General features: G+C 36.1%; 1 protein-coding gene across 8 annotated transcripts in view; it reads right to left on the bottom strand.

The window, feature by feature from the left end:
* Nucleotides 1-2,503: 2,503 nt before the first annotated feature.
* Nucleotides 2,504-24,717, bottom strand: part of LOC131051349 (uncharacterized) — a 184,901-nt gene continuing 162,687 nt past the window's right edge. For all 8 annotated transcript variants that reach the window (XM_057985819.2, XM_057985822.2, XM_057985818.2 and 5 more), the window contains 3 exons: nucleotides 10,778-12,604; nucleotides 5,863-6,067; nucleotides 2,504-4,106 (listed from right to left, as the gene is read on the bottom strand). In XM_057985819.2, the coding sequence (XP_057841802.2) occupies nucleotides 3,052-4,106; nucleotides 5,863-6,067; nucleotides 10,778-12,604 (3,087 nt within the window). In that variant the 3' untranslated portion in view covers nucleotides 2,504-3,051. The remainder of the gene's footprint in view (nucleotides 4,107-5,862; nucleotides 6,068-10,777; nucleotides 12,605-24,717) is intronic.

The raw sequence follows: 24,717 nt of genomic DNA, 5'->3' as shown, positions 1-24,717 counted from the left end.
AACAAATTGCTAGCCAAATCTTGTATTTAAAGATGTCTTAGGTGAAAGAAAGATGGCATGGACAAAAAATTTAACAGGTGTCACATTCACTTGAATACTTATCTTCATAATAGTAAAGAAATAAAGACTCGTGTTATTGAAAATTTCCATGGTGGTTGGGAGAAAGAAGTATTACCAAGAAGAATTTAACCCCAACATCGACCATTAGCAAGGCGTATATTAAGACCAATATCCGTTGGAGGTGCCCAATTGAAGACTAACTCGCATCGTCTTCAATGTGACACAAGATGGAAAAGGCCAAGATAGGGTTGGGAGGAGAGGGTTTAGCAATTGAAAAGCACTTTATTTTATATTGCAAAGAATACAATGACATAAAAAACAGTTACATAAAATGTCATAAAAAACAACTACATAAGTGATTTAGCAACAACTTTTCAAAATTTATTGAACAACGAATTAGTGGAGAGAATGGAAGAGCTCATATCAAACTAGATTGCAGAAGTTCAACGCTTGATAATACCAAAAAGTCAAGGTCTATTGCCCCATATGCTTTCTTTGGCCTCGTGGATGTTAAAAGTCATCTATTCCACTCTATTCTAGATGTTTTTTACAAATTAAAAAAGCTCATTGATTGCATGCACATGGGTAAAAGGCAATACCTAGGTCAATCATACGACAACATAGCAAAAAAAACATCCATTTGAGTAAAGACAACACTAAGACTACCATATCCTCATTAATTGCAAAATAAAGCCATCCTGAAAGCATAAATTTGCACACATTTTTGCATAATCAATCCTGCATTCAAAGATATGCCCAATAGGATGTGCTAAAAAATAAGTACTTAATGTTGGTGGGAGTTTGATTTGTTAAGTACACAAATTTAACTTGAAGCCATGCCTTGCAAAACGTTTTGTTGAGTTCAGCGAGCTACAAATTTAAGTGTTATCTTCTCTAGCTTGGAGAATGGCAGCTTGATATTGCATTGAGCACAATCTATGAATTTACCAAGTATTGTATAGAGCCTCTAATGCATTAAGAAACTTAGCACTTAACATTAAAAAATTGTTTATAGGGTGAATTAGATGTGAAGGAATATATGGTTGGCATGTGAATAAACTGAAGAAATTTTGGACCTTTCATGTTATAATTTTAACACAAATTTGAATTAATAACTTCATAACCCTCTTGAGAGCATAATTTTCATCCAACATGAGCAATGCTATTGTCTCGGGCAGTGTTATTTGCTTTCACCAACTAAATTTTATTGTTCAATGTCAGTTGAATATACTCGACATTCATTTTCCACACGATTTATAGTAGTAGAATTTTATTGTTCTTATCGCAGGCTGATATTTTTCATTAACAGCAAAATCAAATAAACCATTAAATATTAAATATTCATTTTGCAAATCTAACAAATCGCTGATAGAAATAATCATTTCGATTTTATTTTAACTCAAAAAAAAACTGATCTTCTCAAGGTCTTCAAGATTTAAAAGAAATGGATATTTGAACTCACTTTTGCCCATGAATGTTTGCTCGGTCAACAATACTATAGAAGGTGGATTACCAGTATTGAATGCCTGCGCAGTAATTTGATGTAAATTATCACGAGCAGATGTGAAATTAAAATAATTATGCTTAAGAGGCAATACTTACATAGGATATTATACATATCATATAAATGGCCAGGAAACAATCAGTCTATAACAGGCATGTCTCCACACTGATTACAATGACACTGGTTATTAATATAAATAGCCGTCGATCTTACGGCCCAGCATTTCTGACAGTGTAAACAACTAAAGGATGTATACATCATCATCTATATCATTGATGAATGATACAAATGAAATGACGAGCTTCACTAAATCGCCTAAGTCAAATTCCACCACAGCATCCATGAAAATAACTCTTGCAAATATTATACCACCATCAATGTAACATTATTCTTTGTTTTGAGAAAATCTTTGTAAAAAACTGTTGCAGTCTGGATAATATCCAACAATTACAAACAATTAGTGCAAACAAAATACAGAGTACACAAAATCTAATCAACGGCACCTTTAGAGTAAAATTTACTTTAATTGCTGATTATTTCACTCTGCTACAGTGGTTATCTTTTCAAGAGATAATTAACATTTCACAACTTTTAATACAGTAAATTAACTTCAAGATTGACTGCAATAAAGCATTCAGTCATAAATGGGAATCTTTTACTACAGTACAGAAAACTCCATCACCTATTGCCAAAATTTTGTTATTGTACTTAAGTAAATAAAAGCACCTTCAACTCCAGTACAGAAAAATCCATCAACTGCTGTCAAAATTTTGATTTTGTCTTTTAGTATCATCATGCATCCTAAGCAATGGCTGCTAGAACAGTTAATAGGCATCTTGGCTGTTTCCAAAAAGATCCAGGTTCAAATTTTAATGAAGATCATCAGGCTTCAACCGAGCCTTTGATGTAAGTGGAATCTGAAATGAGGTTAAAAAAAACTAGAATAACCGATTACCAATTATTAAAATAAAACACTTAACGTAAACAGAGGATATATGGTTACTTTCCCCACATGAGCAACTTAAGTGGAGAGATTTTCTAAAATTTTAGCCCTCAAAATGGGATCAACTTTGAATCGATATCATAATGTGGACCATATATCAAATAATGGTGAGTTTTCCACATTTGCCTGTGATAGGAATCAGTAAAACATATTTTACATAAAATCTAGCCATTGCCCGGTAAGTAAATTACACTTGGACTGTTGTTGTAATGAGTCTAATTATTACAATATGGCTGTACCGGTAATGATACAGTCAACTTCCGCCAAAATTGCCCTTTTCCCCCACTTACACTGTACAACTAATCAGATGAAATGTTATAGCAGCCACACAAAGTGGCAGCAGTGAAAATTTCCAATAGATTAGCTCTAAAAATGCAATCAGCTTTTAAGCAGTGCAAAAAAATTGAACATAAATCAGATATTTGTGGGATTTCCAGAAATTTACCTGTGAAAAGAAATCAACAAAAAATATTTTACAATTGCTCTAGTCATCATCAGATAGGTAAATGAAATTTTGAGCGTCAATTGAATGAGCTATATTATTACAATTAGGTCGTACTGGAACTGGAAGAGATGGTGGAGAAACTTCTGACTCGGGCCCACAAGTTGGTCCTCGTGCCAAGGTGGAAGCATCAGATGTATTATTTCCATAAACAAGTGATGCTCCAACATTACCATTATCTTCCAATAAAACATTTTCTTGGATAGGTTGTTGAATATTAGTGCCATAGAGATTTTCTACAACGGGGTTATCATTCATCTCTTGCAAGCTAGAGGGTGAAACTTGGGGAATGTCAACGCTTTGTACTTGGGATGTTGCACTAGGTCCTTGTAATGGGTATAACGATTCTCCATTTCCTGATACAATGTCTGTAGCATCTTGCATGCCTGATTCAATGATGGTGGCACCACCCCTGGCTGTATTTGCCAAGAAGTTGGGATTGTGGCAATTTGGTTGGCTTTGTTGCCCAGGCATAAAGCTGGAAGGCAATGAACCAGAACTAGCATTGGCACCAGGCGAACCAAGCGAATTACTAGTTTCTTGCTGCTGCAATATTTGAGATGTAATAGAATTCGTTTCCGGCAAGAATACTTGGGACATTATGTCTCCAATATTCCCTGAAGATTGAAGCTGTCTTGGCTGAGCTGAAAGGCCAAATGAGTTAATTGAGCTTGAACATCCAGAGAGCCCAACATTCCTGTTTATCATATCAGAGGCAACACCAAAATTATGAGGCAAGCAATTTGATTGAGTTCCTTGCCCAGCTTGAGTATTTTGTGCGGATAAGCCTGGATTGAACAATCGAGGAGGAAACTGTACCCCTGAAGACCAAACATCATTACCCTGAATGCTACTGGGTGAGCAAAACATCCCGCCAGCTTGAATTCCACTTGCTGAAGCAAGACTGCATGAAGCTGGGACATCAGAAACAAGCACAGGTGACCCTGAATTGACAACTGCAGTTGCTAGCTGAGGCAACCTTACATTTGAAACTGGTATTGTCGGCTGTCTTGATTGATGCGAGTGGATTGCAGAACCTGACAAAAATATGATTAACTACTAAGAAACAGGTTGCTTTTGCATTCAAAAAAATTATTATAAAAAAATTGTCTCCCCGGTTAAGATTAATAATTTAATTATAATATGGCTAGATTGAAAGCCATATTATCAGCAGAGAAATCAAGCACATTGAGTCAACAAGTGACGATACACGACAAATTAACCAACAGTTAGTTAACCACTGACTTGCTGTTTTAATATAGAATCGTAGAACCTGTTTTAGTACCTGATATATCCCTACGTCTATAGTACATTATCCAATTTCAATGCGTTTATCTGAATCAATCCACTCCATTAGATTCACTATGTGAGCACATCGTAACTTCAAAATCTAAGGCTCACATCATGGCATGCTTACACAATGCATCTATTGTATTTTATTATACAAGTTTTTTCCAACTTCATCATTCCCAATCTATATACATTTGGCGATGGAGGGTTGTGCATTTTGCTACTTATTCACAAATAGAATTTGATCCAATTGTCCCATATAAAAATGTAGTAAAATGATCAAAAAATATATAAAGTAAGATCACTAAACACATGAAAGGGTGGACATCAAAGTGTATGCGAGGATTGTTGCATAATTCAACTACTTATAATTCATAAATCCTCTAGCTAGACTGAGAACATGATTCTAAACAATTTTCAGATGATTCTTCTGTAAAAATACCCTTTGGCTGTGCTTCCTCCTTTCTGATGAGAAAAGTAAGATAACTAAACACATGAAAGGGTGGACATCAAAGTGTATGCGAGGATTGTTGCATAATTCAACTACTTATAATTCATAAATCCTCTAGCTAGACTGAGAACATGATTCTAAACAATTTTCAGATGATTCTTCTCTAAAAATACCCTTTGGCTGTGCTTCCTCCTTTCTGATGAGAGGCAGAGTAACCAAATCAATTGCTAACAAGCTCTATATACCGTATGGAAGATACGACAAAAAATATCCTACCTTTACAGGTTGGGTGTATCAATGAAGAACTCTAAAAATTCAAGGTACCAAGAGATGATCTCATTGAGACTCAGGGTGCAAAGGAAGGCAACTACTTCAGACAAACATAACCAAATCCCCAAGTCACAAGCTCCATAGACTATTCAAGCACAAGAATGAGATGTCTATGCTGTGCAAAAGCTTGTATACTTTGCAGAAAAGTCTACAAAATGAAAGCACCAAATGAAATATCAAGAAGACATAATATGAGAGACAAAAGAGGGAAGGACCAGATTTTAAGAAAGACTGTCCAAACAGAAGATTATGAGAATAAAAAGAGATTTTTCAAAAATATTATCGAACATAACAAAATTTGAATTATTTTTTGGACTTCAGAAATTCTGCTACCAAATTGGATTATGATTGGCTCCTTGAAAGTTATCAAGCAAGGCTGAAAGATATTGCTTTTGCTAGAACTCTCAAAACAACAGTGAAAAAGTAAAATAAAAGAGGAATTATACTAACAAATTCACTATCCTTAGTTATCCCATTGTGCTCCCTTCCCAAAACAAACTGCTACCTTTTCATTAATTCTATACAATGCCCACCCTGTTTTTGTTGAATAAGAAATTAATAAACAGGACTAATAATTTAATCCTTTTGAAATGCTAATAATGTATGACTGCATTAGCACATTTTAATAAAGTGCAACAGGAGTCAGAAAAATTATTTTAAAGACCCATTTTTGTCTCAAGAGAAACAATATCTTCAATCAGGGAAGTTGCAAAACGGATTACCTGAATGAACTGATGGCACTGTAGTATTATTATCTTTTATCTTGAATGCTTCAGCAAGACGCCGATTTTTATCAACCTTGACTAAGTTTATTTCCAGTGTCCTTTTTCTATGTGCAAATGCGAATTCCATTTGCTGAAGCATCCCAGTGTATCTTCTTTTCATTTCTTCAAGTTCCTTTGCAAACTCATTTTGAATTCTTGTTGTCTGTAACAGAGAAAGAGAAAGAAAGGATACTAAATTTATGCTTCAAGCCAATACAAAAAGAGTAATCATAAGTAACCAATGCCTTACTAAATCAAGTGATGATGGGAGAGAAATTTGCCTTAGTATCAGGTGAAACAATTTAACAAAATTAGCTTGCAAAAGTTGCATCTAATTCTGAAATATTTTAGACAGGTTCAGGTATTGGAAAGGAAAGAGCTAGAGTTAGGGAAGGTGAATAAGTCACCCTCCATAGCCAGTGCTTTCTTCTTCCTTCTGGTGTTTCTTTGTAGCCTTTGTCCTTAGGTGCATTTTTTTGTTTGTGTATGTTGGAGGTTTATGTTTAGTTTATCTTTTTTGTGCCTTATATTTTTGGGTTTTTTATTTTTCTTTTGGGATTCTCAGCTATTTGCCTGGCCTAGTCATCTATTTGATTTAATTTGAATTATCTGTAAGGGGAGGCAAGCTTTGAATACTGTAGTACCTCCCTGCTACCATGTCAAATCTTGGGAGAAAGTTTGGGGGCTGGTGAAGTCCCTAATGGTAGAGCTAATCTGGGAGGGAAGTCTACAAGAATGCTCTTGTGTTTGGGAAGTGTGCTGCTGCTCCCAAAGGGGTTGCTTTTGTTGAAGATGGAAGAAGTTGGCAAGGAGATGGTGGACAAGGTAAACTCCATCTGTCTGCTTTGCAAATCATGTGAAATGTTGAAAGATCGGTGCCATTGAAAATAAAGAGCAAAGAATGTTGGCAAATTTTTTATTTGCCTTAACAACGATTTATGCCATTATTCAAATTTCCTGATGACTAGCTCTCATTTATTTGGCGCAAGAAACTCAGGCTATCTGCAAATATGTGTAGAATAATTAAAAAGGGTTTGTTTTCACTTGTTTCAGAAGTAATGGAACGTAAACGTTATTGCAGATAAAAATTTTGAATGAGGAATCCTATTGCTCAACCTGAAGAGGTTATCTTTTATTCCTTTCCAAAATTGATTGATAAGTTTGATATCCCCCCAAACGTCTGGTTTCTACTGCCCCAATTTCTCAAGCCCTTGGGGGAAGTAATGAAAATAGATGATACCAAATCCCTGCCTCATATGAATGCAGGAGTGCTTTTTTCGTTGGATATCTTTAAGCCATGGTAAAGAGGTTTCTTGTAAAATAAATGGGCTAGGTGGTCTTGATTCCTTTTTTTTCTGTTAAAAGGATGGGAAAGTAAAGTCAAACCGCCCTAACCTTCAAAGCAGGAAAAAACCACTTAAAGGAGATAATGTTAATAAAGAGTTTGAAGATAACAAAAACAACATTGTTTCTTCAGTTATTGTTCCAATTGATGTCAATGGCAAAGGTTGGAATAGTTCTAACGCTGTTAATGGGACTATGGTTCCATATGAGACTGGGAATAACCTTGATGTCATCCTTAAGAATAACCAGGTAGTTCTGGTTCTAGATCAATTTCAGTAGATGATCTTTAAAATGAATTAGTACTCCAAACAGTCTTCTACTAAAAGACCAGCCAGGAAGGTATGAGTTGGGGAAAGGACTCTAGTCAGAATGTTTGCATTGTCTTAATTGACTTTGAAAAGGCTCACTACAGAATTGAGTTGAGCTTTGTTACGGTTGTTACGAAACCTTCAGGGTTTGGGGATGTTTTAAATAGATATGTTGAGATTCACTTTCAAGATGCTACTGCTCATGTGAATGTTAATGATGGCTTATCTGTCCCCTTTAATTTTCAATTATCCATTAGGCAAAGATGCCATAGGCTCCTTCCCTGATTGCTACTGTTGTTGAGGCCCTCCACTATGTGAAAAAACATTCTTGCCTGGGTCCTCCTGTTCAGTGTTTGTCTCTGCCTAATCATGATTCTCTAGTCAAATTTAAATTTGAAATGATACTCTGCCTTTTTCCTGTTTTAGATGAACAATTTTTGATAATCTGCAAAATAGACTTGACTGTTATTGCAATGCCTTTGGTTCTAAGATTTCTTTTCACAAATCTATTATTTTGAAATAGAAGGATCACCCTCCAGATTGCGTATTGAAAAGCGGTTGGGATTAAAGAGGACCATGCAAGTAAGTTACATATTTGGGTATCCCATTTGCTCTATCCCCAACCTTGAAAACCATGTGTTCTTGGGTCATGGAAAAAGTTGTTAAGAGTTGTTTTAGTGGCAATTAATCTTCTTTCTTGCAGGAAGATTTCAAATGTGCCAAAAGGAAATTTGCTTCATTCTCTTTATGTAACTCTTCTGTGTGTTAAGTGTGTTCTCATATAGGGCAGCTTGACAAGTAATTAAGGCTGTATATATGCTGCTTCTGGATTTGATTGTGAGTGTTTTTTTTGCATCAAAAAACACTCACAATCAAATCCAGAAGCAGCACATATACAGTCTCATGGATTGTAAAAATCTACTAGCATTAAGTTATTAAGGGCTTTCTTATGGTCTGATAACAAATCTAGTAAGATACATAATGTTGTTAGCTGGGATATCTGTTGCAAGCCCAGGAAGTGGGAGTACGGGGTTAAAGAATATTTCTCGCATGATGTATCTCTTGCAGTTAAATAGGTTCTTAAAGCACTTAATGGTTGTGAGCCTTGGAAGGTTCTTATAAGGAACAATATTGCTACTGGCTACTGGAAAGGTAAACCAATTTGGAAAGTGTTCAGCATATCCCCTCGGGATTCATGGCATGGCTTGACAGCCTCCTGTGAGATCCTTAACTGGGATGGTATTGGTTTCCTAAACAAATGCATTTTTGGGGATAAACGGCCAGCTCAAATCCCTATAAGTGATATCAGAGCGGGGTCGCAGGTTCAAATACCCTTGGGCGACGCTAAGGGGGAGATAGTTGTTAAGTGTCCAGCATATCCCCTTGGGATTCATGACATGACTTAACAGCCTCCTGTGAGATCCTTAACTGGGATGGTATCAGTTTCCTGAACAGATGCATTTTTGGGAGAAACGACCAGCCCAACTCCCTATAGAAAGAACTACGTCTTGTTGATTTGTTGTTTGGTTGTTAAGTGGGATGTCAAGGATATCATGAATGATCCATTTTGTTCTTTTAGGTTTATTTGGTGGTCAACTGAATTGAATAAACCCCTTGAATTGCATAGGGGGTGCTCTACTCTTAAATTGGCTTACTAAAGGCATTAAATCTTTTGAGCATTTCATCAAAAAAAATAAAGCTATTCCATGGGGTGCTCTCCGGATCATTTTTAATTGGCCTAATGCTCAGAAAATAACTTACTCTTTGACCATTGCTGCTATCAGCCTATTGGTGCTAATAATATGGTACTTGAAAGGAATTATGATCTCAGTTTCTGGGATAATTTTTCATGGTCTTGTGGTGATAAACTTCTTGAGGTTGCTGTTATGAATGTATATTACATGCTCTCCAGTGTCGATAATTTCCACCTTTATTTCAACTCCCTTTGAATGAATCTGAATCTATTTGGATGCTCAAGCTTGGTAAAATTTGGTCTACTGCGATTGGAGCCAAAAAAAATCTTATAATAGACGTTAGGTTTCCACAGTCCATGCTGATGTGATTTGAGCTTCTGGTTTTGACTGTGTGTTCTTTTTTCTCATCAACGTTTCAAATCAATCTATGATTCATCATCAGGATGGAGAGCTAGAGAAGAAGAAAATATGGTTCTTCTCTAGCTCTCCATCCTGATGATGAATCATAGATATGATTTCAATTTTGAAACGTTGATGAGAAAAAAGAATGGAGTCAAAACCAGAAGCTCAAATCACATCAAAGAAATATTTCTTTCAGATGGGTTTTAATGCAAGAAAAGTTGGCTGTAGGTGAGATTCTTGATTCTGAGCACAGATTTTGTCTTGAGTGTGGTTCTGTTGGAATCTTTTGAGCATCTCTTATTTTACTGTTATTATGCCAAAATGGTTTGGAGCTGTTTCTTGCCTAATTGTATTATGTAGGTTGGTGTTAATTTTGTTTCTTGGGGGGATATCTTAGATAGTTGCATTGTTCATTCCTCCAAAAAGTCTCTGAAACCGTTTAATAAGATCTGGTCAGTGCTCCCTACCTAGATCCTTTGGTTTCTTTGGATTAAGAAAATTTACATGCTTTCCAAGGTAAATGCAAGGAGGTTTCTGACTTGTCCAAGAAAGTAACAGTTAATCTTATTTACATGCAAGTTTGTGAGCAGTTGAATCTTTTGAGGCAGAGATTCAGTGTGCTATTGAAAGTCATTTATTAAACAAAGTAAATTTTAATGTGAATAGAAGTCTGCAGCTGGTTCTGGTTCAGGCTCTAAAGATGCTGTAGATATTGATTCTCTTGGGACTTATGACAGTGTGTGCCTTTATCTGCCTTCCCAGAATGTGAGTAAAGAAATGTTTGAATATACAGTGGGGTGCTAGGCCAAGAAGATAAGACTGATCATTGATGCTGAGCAAAAGGCTGAGTTGGAGATAAAGATGATTGCTGCTGATTACTAGTGCCTTTTTATATAGCGACCTGTGGGAGTTCCATGATACAATTTTGCCAGTTTTTTTTGTTATGGTTTTGATATTACATCAATGTATATTACTTTGATCTGTCTTTTTGACCTTGACACTACGATGGCTTTTTAGCCTGGGTGTTGCCTTGTCATGCAATAGAGGATGATTGTTGCTCTTTGAGCCATATATGTAAACTCCATTCCAATCTTGTTTTACTTTCAAAAACATTGAGACATATACCTCTTCTTCATGTAGCTTGCTATTCCGCTCAATTTCTTTGCGGATCTTCAATGTTTCATGATAAAGAGGATCAGAAAAGTTTGTTTGCTGAGACCTTGCGGGCACAGGTACCCGAAATTGCATAGGATTACTGCCAGGATTTGCATATTGCATACCATAGAATGATTCGTTTCCTCTAGGAAGGCTACCTGTAGCTGTTGATGTTTCAATAACAGAGCCAGAAATCTCAACTACATCTGTCTCTTGAAGAGGCTGGGATGATGAGGGATTGAGGCTCAGCATATTTTCAACATGTTCAATTTGTGATCTAGACATTCCAGGCATACCCTCATTTGCAGGCTCAGATGCCTGGTGAGATTGATCCCCAGATCCTCTAGACAGAGGCATTGAATCTGGCTGTAATGATAAGCCTTGATTAAGATGATGCTGCGTATGAGAACCTGGTGAGGACCTTGATGTGTCTGCCTGGGATGGGACATGGGTGCATAACCCACTTCTGCTTCTCTCCAATGATAAACTTGGTCTGCAAGTGTTAAGAAGATTATTCATTTCATTCTGAGGCATACCATTCATTGGAGAAGTTGTAGGTCCACACACCAACTGATTTTCCTGAACATCTGGTGACTGTGAAGATACCGTAGCCATATGTGATTCAGATACAGGAGCTTTATCTTGTTGTTGTTGTTCTGAAGTTGGCATTGGAATCGATCTTCCACTTTCTGAAGCAGAATGCAAGGCATTGTCAATGGGTTCACATGCTTCATTTGAAGTATTTTGGACAGGATCAGCAACCTCATGAATAGACCCAGATTTCATTAAATCAGAAAGAAATTTGGAAATTCTTCCAGCATTTATGTCCTCCAAACACGTAGTGAATATTTTATTTTCTTTCTCTCTTAAGGCAGACTGCCTGTTTTTAAGATCATGTAAGGCCTTTCTCAGTTGCTCCTTAACTTGAGCAACCATTTCAACATGACGTACTTTTGTTTCCTTAAGTTTTGAATCCCTGACTTCTGGATTCTGGTTCATAGATTTAATTTTATGACAATCCATTGCATGCCTTTCCTCCAGATTTCTTTCTTCAATCGCACGTTGCTTGAAAAAATCTTTTACTTCTGCCTGTTGTTGCCTCAGGAGCTTCTGCTTTCTTGACTGAAGATATTCTTTTATTATCTTGATCTTTTCCGGAGACAGAAAATTCAGTTGACTATGGGATGGTATGCAAGTTGCTGGGTTTGAAGATGTATGGGCGACACCCATTGGATCAAGAAGAATAAAATCTTGTCGGTTTGTGACACATGTTGAAATATCTTCCTCAACATGATTTGAATCGTCTTCCACAGGCCGTATGTTGGGAGGTGAAATTGTCTCCAAAGTTTCTTGTTCAGGTAAGTTAGATCCAGACATACATTTATTCCCTTGCTCATCTCTTCTATCTGTGTCAACAACAGCATCCATCATCTCCTGTTCATTGTCATGCACTCCAGGTGAATCCTGCACATTGGATGGCTCTTGAATTGCCCCTATTTGCATCAAAATTTTGGAATGATTATCATTCTTTGAAGTGGACAACGCTGTGTCTTGTGGATGCATCTCACCAGCAGGTCTTTGACTGGCCGAATTAACTGGGGATGGGGTAACTCTGCTTCCACACTGTCCCGCAGTACATGGAATATCTCCTCTTAACTTCAAGCATTGTTCCCTTAGTTTTGAGTACACTGAATCAATCTCTGCCCTCTTGCACTCAAAATTCAGTTGTGATTTTGCCAGTTCAATTGATGCATCCAAATCCATGTTATATTTCAAGCAGCCTGCTGCTGCACAGCACTGAAAAGCAGAAAGAACAAGATTATTTAAATTTAAACTGATCCTCTAAAAGGAAAACAATCTTCTTATCACAAACAATCTTATCCACAAAAAGATATATGTTGATCTTGCAAAGGAGGGAAGCTTAAGGATATGAAATTTTAGGGGTTAGGAGTCCACTAGATTGCAATGGGAAAGATTTTAGAAGAAAAATTTCCAATGATTTGATCTTTTCTAAAACAGTAGTGGACTTTCAAAAGTTGGTGAAAACTTGAAGCCTTATAAAAGCAAGGTAAATAGGGTGATCTTCTGTGACATTGCACGAAAATGTATTTACAGATGATTCATCTGATTTGCATTAGTAAGACAGTGATGAATGCTGTTTCTAATGTACTTGTATCAGTCATCTAGACTATTGAAGCGGCATAGATACATAGCATGTCAATAGTATAAAAGTAAATATTATTACACAACACTTTGTATAAACTCATAGCAGAAATGATTTCCATGACAGTTTCCTTTATCATAAATTTATGCCAACAACCAGTATCTATTTTGATATTGAAGATAGCTCTGCTAGAGCAAAAAAGATATTTTTTAGTACGTTAGTATTCATTTGTATCCTCTTTCACACACGTGTAAAATGGCATATTCATGCCATTGAGAACTTACTTTTCATTATAGCAGCTTAGATCAAAACTACAAAAACGATCAGAAAATTTCAAGAAATCATATAATAAATTGGAAACTCAGAAAAAAATGGTTCTTTGATAAAGGCAAGGTCAACAATTTTAATTGTTAAAATCTTAATAGAATTACAATATACATTGGAAAAAACACAGAACACAACAAAATTATGATTTTTGGCAGTTTTTTAACTGCATATTGCAAAAAATAAGTTCTTTTCTTTTCCTGGAAACCACAAACTTGGACCATTTTTTTCTGCTGTGGATTTTCAAAAGCTAACCCAACTAACCATAACTTCACTTTTTCCCAACTAAATGACATTTGAGTTGCCAATATATTCCCCACAATGATTTTTCCTACTATGGTTTACTTCTCTGAAGTTTTTTTTAATTCTTTTAAATTCATCCACAATATGACTGTGGGCGTGGTAATTGCCAAGGTACCTTTTATCCAGAGTAGCCGGAAACTCTTTTGTTCCTCCCTGGGCACGCGTATCCTCGTATCCGAAACGGATACATATCCAATACAGCCCGGATACACATAGAATATTGTACCCACATGTGCCCAAAAAACCTTGATTTTCAACCATGCTAGATACTGTGTGATTTGATTTTTTTAAAATTTGATGTAAATCTTCCTAAATTTAAATTTAAAAAACATCATTCATGCATTTTTTTTTTAAAACATTGGTATAAACAAAACCTACACCAAATGAGAAAGACAAATGAAATGTTTGTCTATTTCAGTGACCCATTTTTTGGGTTATCTTAAAATGCAACTCTACTATATTTGCATATTGTAAAATGTTAAATCAATTTATCATTATTTATGTAGCTATTATGTGTCTATATTGCTTTTGAAGTAATGAAAAACTGCTCGAATAACTTAGAAAATTGTGTTAAATATATGTGTATGTGTTTTTTATGAATGACGTATCCAGCCATATCCATATTGGGGGTCTTAAAAAATGGCTGTATCCGTATCCAATACTGTATCCGTATCTGTATCCATATCCGTGTCCATGCAACTTTGCTTTCATCTCTAAGCTTGTACAAAACTTGATCAAATATGAAGTAAATCAAAAGAAATCCCTAAGTGGACTTCTATAAAGGAGATCTGATACACCAAATTGGCATTTGGTCTGAATGACTTGAAAAATAGCCTTTACCTTAACATTCCATCTATTTGTTGAGTGATTCTTTTATGTGGACTTCTTAATTGCTTGATTTTAAATATGTTGCCTGCTTATTGTGGCAAGATGCAACTACCAATATTTTCAAGTAAATATTGGTAAATATGATCTTCCATCAAAAAAAACACATGCGTATCCACACACAAACACATTTGATCCTACTGCATAAGTACATCAATGGCCTCTACAAAACTGACTCAATCCCCTGTAAATTGCCTACCCCAATTCCTTCGGCATTCAAGCATATTAGATATACTTTCTGTGGATCTGTGAATTAATGCCTTATTTGTCTCTCTCAATCTGCGAAGGCATTTGTGTAAATTAAAAAAATTAAATTTATGACCAGGTATAGCTATTTGTCAGGCATATACAAAAACTAGCATACATCATCTTCTAAATCTACCACTATGTAAGATTTTGTGTTTTTATATGGCTTTACTTTGGATTATTACTAGCAATCGCACCTTGGTGTGCAATGGGTATGCAAAAGAGGTAAGGAGGGTCAATTAGGAAAACAATTTGGTCTATTTTTGCTTACATTTGTGTAGTACATGAGGTCAATTGGTAAACCATTTAAAAAATAATAGTGCTTGTGCAACAAAGGTCTCAATGAAGAAGTGATAGCTTCAAATGAACTATACATCCACTTAGAAGAATCATGATATGTTTGCAGTAGGGAGAGAGGGAGAGAGAGGGGGAGATAGGGATAGAAAGGGGAGATAGATTAGGGAAGTGCAAGAGAGAGAGGGGGGTGAGGAGATAGAGATAGAGGGGACGATAGAGATAAAGAAGAAAGAATGAGAGGGAGATATAGAAAGAGATAGAAAGTGGTATGGATAGGGTTAGAGAGATGGAGAGATAATGAGAAAGAGTTAGAGGGAGAGATTGAAGAAGATATATGGAGAGATAGATATAGAGATGCAACGAAATATAAATACAATCTAGGAAGAGATAGAGGGAAAGAGTTGGATCGACAAAGGGAGATTAATATGTTTGGATATAGATGGGGAGAAGAGAAGATAGAGGTAGAGAAGAAGATAGAATTAGAGAGGAAGAGGGAGAAAAATAGATAGAAAGATAGAGATAGATAGGAAGTGGAGACGGAGAGATAAAGATAGAGAGAGATAGGGAAATAGAGAGGGAGAGATAAAGAGGAAGAGATAAAAAGATAGAGGAAGAGGGAGATATTATAGAGAGATATAAATGGTGAGATAAAGTGATAGAGATACAAAGATATAGGGAGATATAGAGAGAGGGAGAGGGGGAGAGAGACACAAAGATAAACAAACAGAGAGTAGAAAAACATTAAGAGGGAGAGAGAAATAGGGGGAGATATAGATATATGGAAAGAGGAGAGAGAGATAGAGATATATGAGAAGATAAAGGTAGAGGTAGAGATAGAGAGGTGGCTAGGGGATTGAGATGGAGTGAAGGAGAGATGGGGAGAGATAGCGAGGGAGCGAGAGAAAAGGAAAGAGATAGGTAGAGGAGGAAGAGAGAGGAAGGGGGAGAGAGGGAGAGAGATAGGTAGACCATAGAGGGAGAGAGGGAGAGAGATAGGTAGAGAGGGAGAGAGAAGGGGAGAGAGGGATATAGAGAGAGATATTGAGGGATAGGGAAAGAGATCGAGAGATTAGGAGAGATAGAAAGATAGGGAGATAGACATATATAAATATATGGATATAAAGAGATAGGGATAGAGAGAGATGGACTAAATGAGAGAGAGAGAGAGAGAGAGAGAGAGAGAGAGAACAAGATATAGAGGGACAAATGAGGATAGGTATGGAGGTAGAGAGGGATAGGGAGACAGAGGTATGACATTCAAATATTGCAAGTATATATGAGTATATACACATTGAGATGTGTGGACCAATTCATTACTAACTCATCAACAAAGATGTTCACATAGGTTGACACCTAGTATGATGGCTATACCTTTGATAAATCTTTGGACCAATAGTAATATACTTTTAACAAAATATTGAATTGTAATCGGCATGTATAACCTTATTTTATTTTTTGTAACATATGCACTACCCTTTAGTTCCCTTATCCCCTTACGCTTGAAATTGTTATAGGACGTTTTTCATCAAATATGAATGAAGTTCGAAAATATTTGTTGGTTTGACTCAAATTGCGGTATCGTCTTTCTAACTTCTCTTGTTTATACTTGCTTCTCACCTTTAGGAGTCTCAAATTAGACTGCCATTATTTTCCTTATACCCATACATAGAGAGGAGGGAGAGGGAGATATACAAATAGAGGGTGCTATAGAGAGCTAGAGAGAGATAGGGAAAGAGATAGGGAGATAGAGGTAGAAAAGTTTATGGATTATTTAAATAAATATTTAAATTATATTAGCCATTTAATATTATATAGTCTAAAAGTTAATATAATACATAGCATACGCTAATAAATTAGTATTATAGTATAATATTAATAATTAATAGTTTACTATCAATTTAATATAATATTATATTAATAAATATTCTACACATGTTAATGTTAAAATGTGTAAATAATATAAAAGAGGAATTGCTAATAATATAATATTATTAAAATTTCCTCATTAGTATATGGTACACAGTTCTATGGTTGAACTCAAAGCTCCTTGAATTGAATCTACACCTTTAATGTTTCAAAATTTACAAACTTTATTGAAGTGGATAGTTGGTGTACCAAACTCACAATTTGTATGACAACATAACAAAAGATATATCAGACAAATTTTAAAGAGTTATCCCTATTGGCAATGGATGAGAGAACAACAAATGAAAAAATAATCATTTCAATCATCTTTCATTATACTTAGAAATTATTGACTTTGGATCATACGAATTAGCATGTTTGTCAATATGTTTACAATAGGGAGTGTTTGCATCATTAAAAATGAATGAACAAAATGTGCATATATTCTCAACTATTAATAATCTCATTAAAAACCCTTGTTTTACTTTTATTGGATAATATGATGCAATGAAAGAGGATTTAATTAAAGGAAGACACGATCACATAAAGATCAAACAAAGTGGTGAGGTCATTATTTCTCCTCCTGTTAAGTTTTGTAATTTACTTCACATAGATTGATGCTTAAAACATATCAAAATATATATATATATATATATATATATATATTAAAGTTATATAATATTTTCTGTTTATATTTGATTATGTACAATGTATAATGATTAATATAAAGTAAGAAATAATTTTAAATACTAAAGTTGTAATATATTTAATATAAATATATAGTTCAAAAAATACAAAAATTATTTTTGTTTACTCTTAATACATATAAGCTCAATATCTCCAAGTTTAGAATGTCATTAAAATTAGTAGAAATTTCAACTTGTTTAGTGGAGGACAAACTAATGAACACTTGACAGACTCACTAAATGTGTCAAGTTATAGAAAGCATGGTGCTATGTAAGCGTCAATGCTGCTGTTTCTACTTCCAGGTTCACGTGCTTGTCGTCCCCCCTCCCCCCCTACTCTAGTTACAAGGGTGTGCTAGCAGATCAATCCCCTACGACTGGAGGGTATTGAATTGCTACGGGGTTGGGGGTTTACCCTTTAGTAGTTCAGTGATTCAATCATTTAGCACTGATTCTTGAGATCTGATCCGGCTTCATCTTCGTCCTACTGCGTATAGATAGTTTCTAGGGCTAGCAATGATTTGACCATTTAGTAGTGACTCGGGAGCCGTTCAAATAGTAGGGGCAGGGTCTCGATATATCTGTGAAGGGCCCCTTACTCTAGCAAGTTAATTAATTGACTAGGGATTTCTCGAATTCACGCCCCGTAGGGCCCTTAGAAAAGTAGATCCCAACTACCATAGAATTTTAGGGGCCCTCCCACCCTCCAGGGAATTGTAGTGGCAGCAGAGTGGAGGGCATAGTGATGGCAGAGGTCAACTAAATTGAACGGGGCCAGGCAAAGACAACAGATCCAGAGGCGGTGGTTTCAGCACCCTCAGTATCCCTCCCACCAGTGGGTGGCCCCTACAATTCTATGTGGTAATCAGCCTGCTAGCCCTTTCAAATAGTAGTTGTAAATTAATGAACCTGCTAGACCTACAATTCTAAGGGGCTAGAATAAGGAATTTGGAAAATTCCCTCCGTGTGTGGGGTTGGGTGGGGGGCTAAAGGTATCACACTGCAGAATAATTAGCAACTATATTACCTTCCCACTACTCGAATTCCAACACTTATCACCCTGCAGAATAATGGCAGTGTGCATTCATAGGGCTCAATAATGGAGGTACATTATCTAGTCACCCACCCTAGGGCCCCACCAACTATCTCCTCCACTATAGCGACATATCTAATCAGGGCATGATGCATGAACAGATGGACCGTATTGGGGGAGGATAGTGAATGCCAGGGGCCCCCCTCTCTGTAGTTTAGTGCTTTCTCCCTTTCCTAACTCCCGTATCTATAGCTATTCTAATTGCCACAATCTCTACTATTTGCAAGACTTTTATGATCAAGGACACAACTGGTCACAGGTATAACATTTTAAGTGAATAAGCAGTCTCACACTATTTGCCAAATTTCTTTGAAAACATTAAATTCATTTAGAATTACAGCATTGCATGGAAATTCCTACAAAACAATTTTAAATATTAATGTTTTGACATTTATTAAAATAAACAGTACTTGCATCAGTTACAGTTTCTACTAGGGTTTGTTTTGTTTTATTTCAAGCCATGACTACACTCTTTCATTAAGCTTTGTCGCTTGTTGCCTCTTTGTTTGCCTGCTGCATCTGTTGGGTCATGCTTAAAAAGACTCTGATTTTTGCTACAATTTGATCACAATTTTAAAGGGCAATGGCATAGTTCCAAAGATTTGAGCAAAAAAATTGCTGTTAGGTTTTGCAGTGTGTATATTGGTTGTTTTATGTTGTCAACATTGTCAGAATTGATCTTTGTTGTTGTCAACTTTACTTAGGTTTTATTAGATATTAATTTTTAATCTTCTGTTATTTATAAAATATCTATTTAGTGTTAAATTATATGATATTTTATTTTAATACTATATAAAAGGTTAGCAACTTCCAACTAAAATATATTAATAGAGACCTTGTAGTGATGCTTTTCATTTACATTCGACCTATGCTTGACAGAGTATCACTTTTAATGTTACATAAGTATATTCAAGCTATGGATGAAGCTGGATCATGACTTGTAATCATAAATAAGTATAATCAGACCATAATGAAGGCTATTAAGCAAGATTAATCTTTGATCTCAGATCATATTTATGTTGTAATGAATGATTTTGTTTGAACTTTTGGCCAAGTGACAGTAGGCCATTACAAGCACATGAACTATCTTTTCCATGCCTAGACAAAGAATGAAGAAATATGAAAATTAAAATAAAATAAACTTTCTATCAAATAAATAAACTTTAGTCTAACATGAGGAAAATAAATGTACAATCTTACTTAAATGCCACTCAATGAACTAAATCATATATATTTTACATAGAGAACAACTATAGAGAACCATTGCTTAAATAATTGCCAGAAGGAACCTGTATTCAACCAGATGAAGAATGATTAATTTCTGCTTGAAAGGGAAACAAGCCAATCCAACTGACTCAGACAAAAGCACATAAATTTCGCTGCATATGCACAGAAACCTCTTGCTCTCCTTGGATATAAATTAAAAATTTGATGAAAGTACGCTTATTATTTGATGCTTTCTCAAACATAATTCATTTCTAAAGGGATATTTGGGCATAAGACACAAATTTTTGCATATATATTAATCATGTTGAATTCCAGTAGGGTTTTCTATTGAAATAGTAGCTAGCTCGGATACCTATCGTATTTTAATGCTGTTGATGACAATTAAAATACACATGTATTATCTATTATGTAAATGTGTTATTGGGCTGGACCCAAATGTAACGTGGAAGGCAATTCAATGTGTTATTGGGCTGGACCCAAATGTAACGTGGAAGGCAATTCAATATGTTATTGGGCTGGACCCAAATGTCTAACGTGGGAAATATAACATAACTTAATAAACTTGCAAGCCGACTTGAGGATGATTGGCGCCAAAAGGTTGATATATAACCACTCCAAGATGAAGCCATTTGAAAACCATCACATCACAAATGCTATCTGAACTGGTATAAGCCGAACTAATGCGATTGTGTAAACTCTGCGAGGTAGATTGTTTTGTGGCGAATCTGATCTAGACATCTGCTGCTGCTCCTAACCATCTGCTGTTGATGAAGGGCTGCAATTCTCACTGACATATTGAACAGCAATCTGAGATAAGTCATTGCCTTGTAAATTGTCTACATTTGAGATAATACATATCATATTTAAAGGCTGGTTTTTTCACCTCCAAGAGGGAGGTTTTCCCAGGGTATTGGTGTCTTGTGTCTTGTGTTTTATTGCTGTTACTGTTTATTTACAGTCTGATTACAATCTAATTGCTTAAATTGACATCTGATTGCTTAAAATTAACATTTTCTTCTTTATAGTTCTGCCTAAAAGCTGTGCAAATAGATGATTAAGAATTAAGAAGTACAAATTGCTTACAAGCATTGCTGCAGACTCCCAATAATATCTTTTTCCATATTTGTGCCGAAGACTGAAGGTTTTCCATGGCTGCCTTCAGTATTTGCCTTCCTCTCCTATTACACACACGAAGCATTTTCATATAGTTCTAACATAACGATCTGATCTTTCATTCGTTTTAATGGGAATCATGGCAATAAAGTCATGTTTCTGTCAGCGCAACTTTTCATGTGTATAGTTTTTTGTGTCAGAACAGAGTTAGAGCGCACGATGAAAACATTAAAAGAAGGCAGTTGTCCATTTATTCACGGGCAGTGCATAAGGTAAAGGAGATGTCACAATACGGGGATGACTGAAAATGGTGAAGGACGATGAACGGATGAGATGTTTACAATTGTCTTGCATTGTTTTTCCATAATTTTCAACCGTTGATTTCAAAACACAGGTCGTCAATCTCATATAAGGTATGCCTTCAATGTACTAAAAGAATGATGAAATAATGCTGATAGAATATTAATCATATTGTAACACAAAATTGCTACCATAAGCAAGCTAATAACAAGAGTGATAAAAAAACAAAACTGTTAGAATGAATAAACTGGCAATAAAGTCTGATAATATGTAAATTATCCCAAAGGATTAAACAAAACTAAAAGCATAGAATTGTGAAATGTAACTTGGCTCCAAAATATACAAGGCCAACCAAGGGTGATTAAGGAGATAATCACCTATATAAGCAATGTAATCTGGGCGATCAAACACACAACTCAAGCATTCATTTATTCAGCGATCTACTTCTGATTAGCAGCGAATTTCTCCTAAGTATCAGCGGTGAATTACTTCAGTTAGATCAGCGACCTATCACTTGGGCGAATCATCCAAGAACAGCGATTTCTTGGTTCAAGGCTGAGCAAATCATTCTCCAAGGTTGCAGAACTTGTCAAAGGGTTGGCATATTATCCTAGAGGTGCCGGATAGACACTCAGTGACAGCGAACTGCACTTCAAGGATATTCTGATCAGATTGTCTCAGATAAGTTGTGCCCTAATTGATCTATGTCTTGAGAAGACAAAGTTGTAATTTGCTTCTGTGTTTACTCTAATCTGATCTGAGATTGCTTGCTGGGTTTTTCACCTCCAAGAGGGAGGTTTTCCCAAGGTATCTTTGGTGTTCTTTGCGTTATGTGTATGTTCATTTCAGTTACTTTCTGTTAATTAATTAAATCTGATCACTAAATTAACATTTATGCTATGATTGATTAACTATTAGCAGAAAAAAATTCACAGACAAGCATAAATGTCAACAACATTGAGTGTGTGAGGATTGATATAAGTCAATTGATTTCAACTTTCACGCATTTTCCCATTTGTATACTACTACTACTACTATGACATATATTATAACAACTAATGTGACCTTATCTATAAAACCATGTTATCAGGTTCATCTGAAAGACCCTCCATACTGGGTCCCTCCCGAGCACCCCCTAGGCCAAACCAAGCAAACCCAGGGGGACTCTAGGGCTGCCCAAAACAAAAAGAAAAAAAGTTACTTTTTAAAAGCATTTTTATAAGCCAAAAATGCTTGCGTATATAATTTGGCCGTTAAGTGATAAAATTGTGAAAATGGCATGGATCATGACGATTTGTGTGGTTTCAAAGGCCCTAATTCGGGCTTGGTGGGGAACCCCACCCTGTATCGCAACAAGAAATGCACTAAGGCTACCCCTCAATTCCGTTGAGGATGTTGACCCAAAATCCCACAAGGGGCATCACCCCCAGACCTTATTGGGAGCTTTGGGCCCAAACCTCAAACCCAACTAGGGGTGCTACCCCTTAAACCCGTTCAAGGTGTTGCCCCCAAACCCCCACAAGGGGCATTTCCCCCAGACCTCATTGGGGGCTTTGCCCCCAGACCTCATTGAGGGCTTTGCACCCAAACCCCCATGAGGTGTGTTGCCCCTCAACCCCATTGGGGTCTCCACTCCTAGACCCCTTGTACTTATTAGGATCTCTTGTTACGTAAAAAAATTGATTACAATGACGTGACAAGCAATTGGGATATAACTCAAGTGTGTTGACTTAGACATCACTGTTGCACAGCTTGCTAGAAAATATCATTAGATGAGTAGCTTGTACAATACATGGCTAGTAAACATGGTATGTAACTCATTGTGGTTCAAGTGAAATTGAACCAATGTTGATGCTTTTAATTGAAGAGCGATACAAAGATTATTAAATATTGTTGTAATTTTCATTGTGTATTGTAATTTGAGAAATCACTAAATTATGAATTTATGAGTATTTTCAGTTTTGCAAATTATGAGGTGTACACACACACACACATAGAGTTCATTATGAATTGGCATTTGAAAAATCGCTGCATTATGAATTTACAAGTATTTTCACTTTTAAAAATTATGAGGCTCACAAGCGGGCCACACACACACACAACATACACATACACATACACATACACATACACACATGCATGCATACACACACATGCACACGCACACACATATCTGAACCCATGCCCATACCTGAGGAAAAAAAATTGTTGTACTGCCATATTGTGTACCCGCACACATACACATTTATACACACACACATTGATATTTTTCAGAGCAGCACACAAAAATTTGCTTGTATTCTTCGTTCCCAACTATTCAAACCACCTAGTGCAAACATAGTAAAGTGCACTATGCCCAACTCTTCTGGCTCATAATCTTGATTCAAATGAAAGGCATCTCCCATCAACCTTTCATGGTTGTCAAACAAGTTTACCACAAACTTGGCCACAAATAGGAACTCATTCATCTGTTTACCTCATATGGTTCTTCAGATTACCATTAACCTTTTCAAGATCCATGAACTGCATTACACTAATGTTTTTATTCAATACAACACTTCACACAAAGTGGTTACATGAGAAAATAACACACATGAATAGAAACAGCCACCATTATCAATCATGCTATTCAATCTCCAACAACATAAGAAATTGTCACTTCTCCACTCAAACTACTGAGACTCAATTACTATCATACACATTAGAGTCTCCTCAAGATTAGGATCAGCAAGCCTAATCACCTTAAAATTCTTCAAATGATGAATATACAACAGCTCATACATGGTCATACTGAATAATTTGAAGCAAAACCCTCCCATAATTTTTTGTGGAGAAAAAATCAGAAAACCCATCTAATGAAAAAATCAAAAAGCATAGAAGGCTGACTCCTTCTCTTCAGAACGCTCTACAACATTAGCCTGCACTTGCTCCTAAGACCCTCCCTGGTTGGACTTTTGATCAACCAACCTCTTTCTGCAGAACTTCAGGATATGCCCAAGTCCACCACAATAGTGACATGTGAATCTCTGCGTGAACCCCTCCTAAGAGTTGTATTGCCCTTTCGGCTGAGTGTACTCACCTTTGCCCTTGTCCGTAGCAATAAACACTTGTTTCGCACTGACATTGTTACTACCAAACTGCTGCTTCCATCTATCTTATTGTAGAAGCTTGGTGCAAAGATAAGGAAACTTCAAATTGACACTAGTAGAAGAGATATTGAGCATGTCAATGAAATGCTTGTAAGATCGGGGTAGGCTTTTCAGCGTGATCACTACCATATCTTCTTCCTCCATGGTACGGCCAATAGCGTCCAACTGGTCACAAATCTCCTTTATCTTCGTAAGATGTGCCTGGATAAATATCTTTT

This window comes from Cryptomeria japonica, chromosome 11, assembly GCF_030272615.1.
Source record: "Cryptomeria japonica chromosome 11, Sugi_1.0, whole genome shotgun sequence".
Classification (NCBI taxonomy): domain Eukaryota; kingdom Viridiplantae; phylum Streptophyta; class Pinopsida; order Cupressales; family Cupressaceae; genus Cryptomeria; species Cryptomeria japonica.
This window is presented reverse-complemented; position numbering and strand designations above follow the sequence as displayed.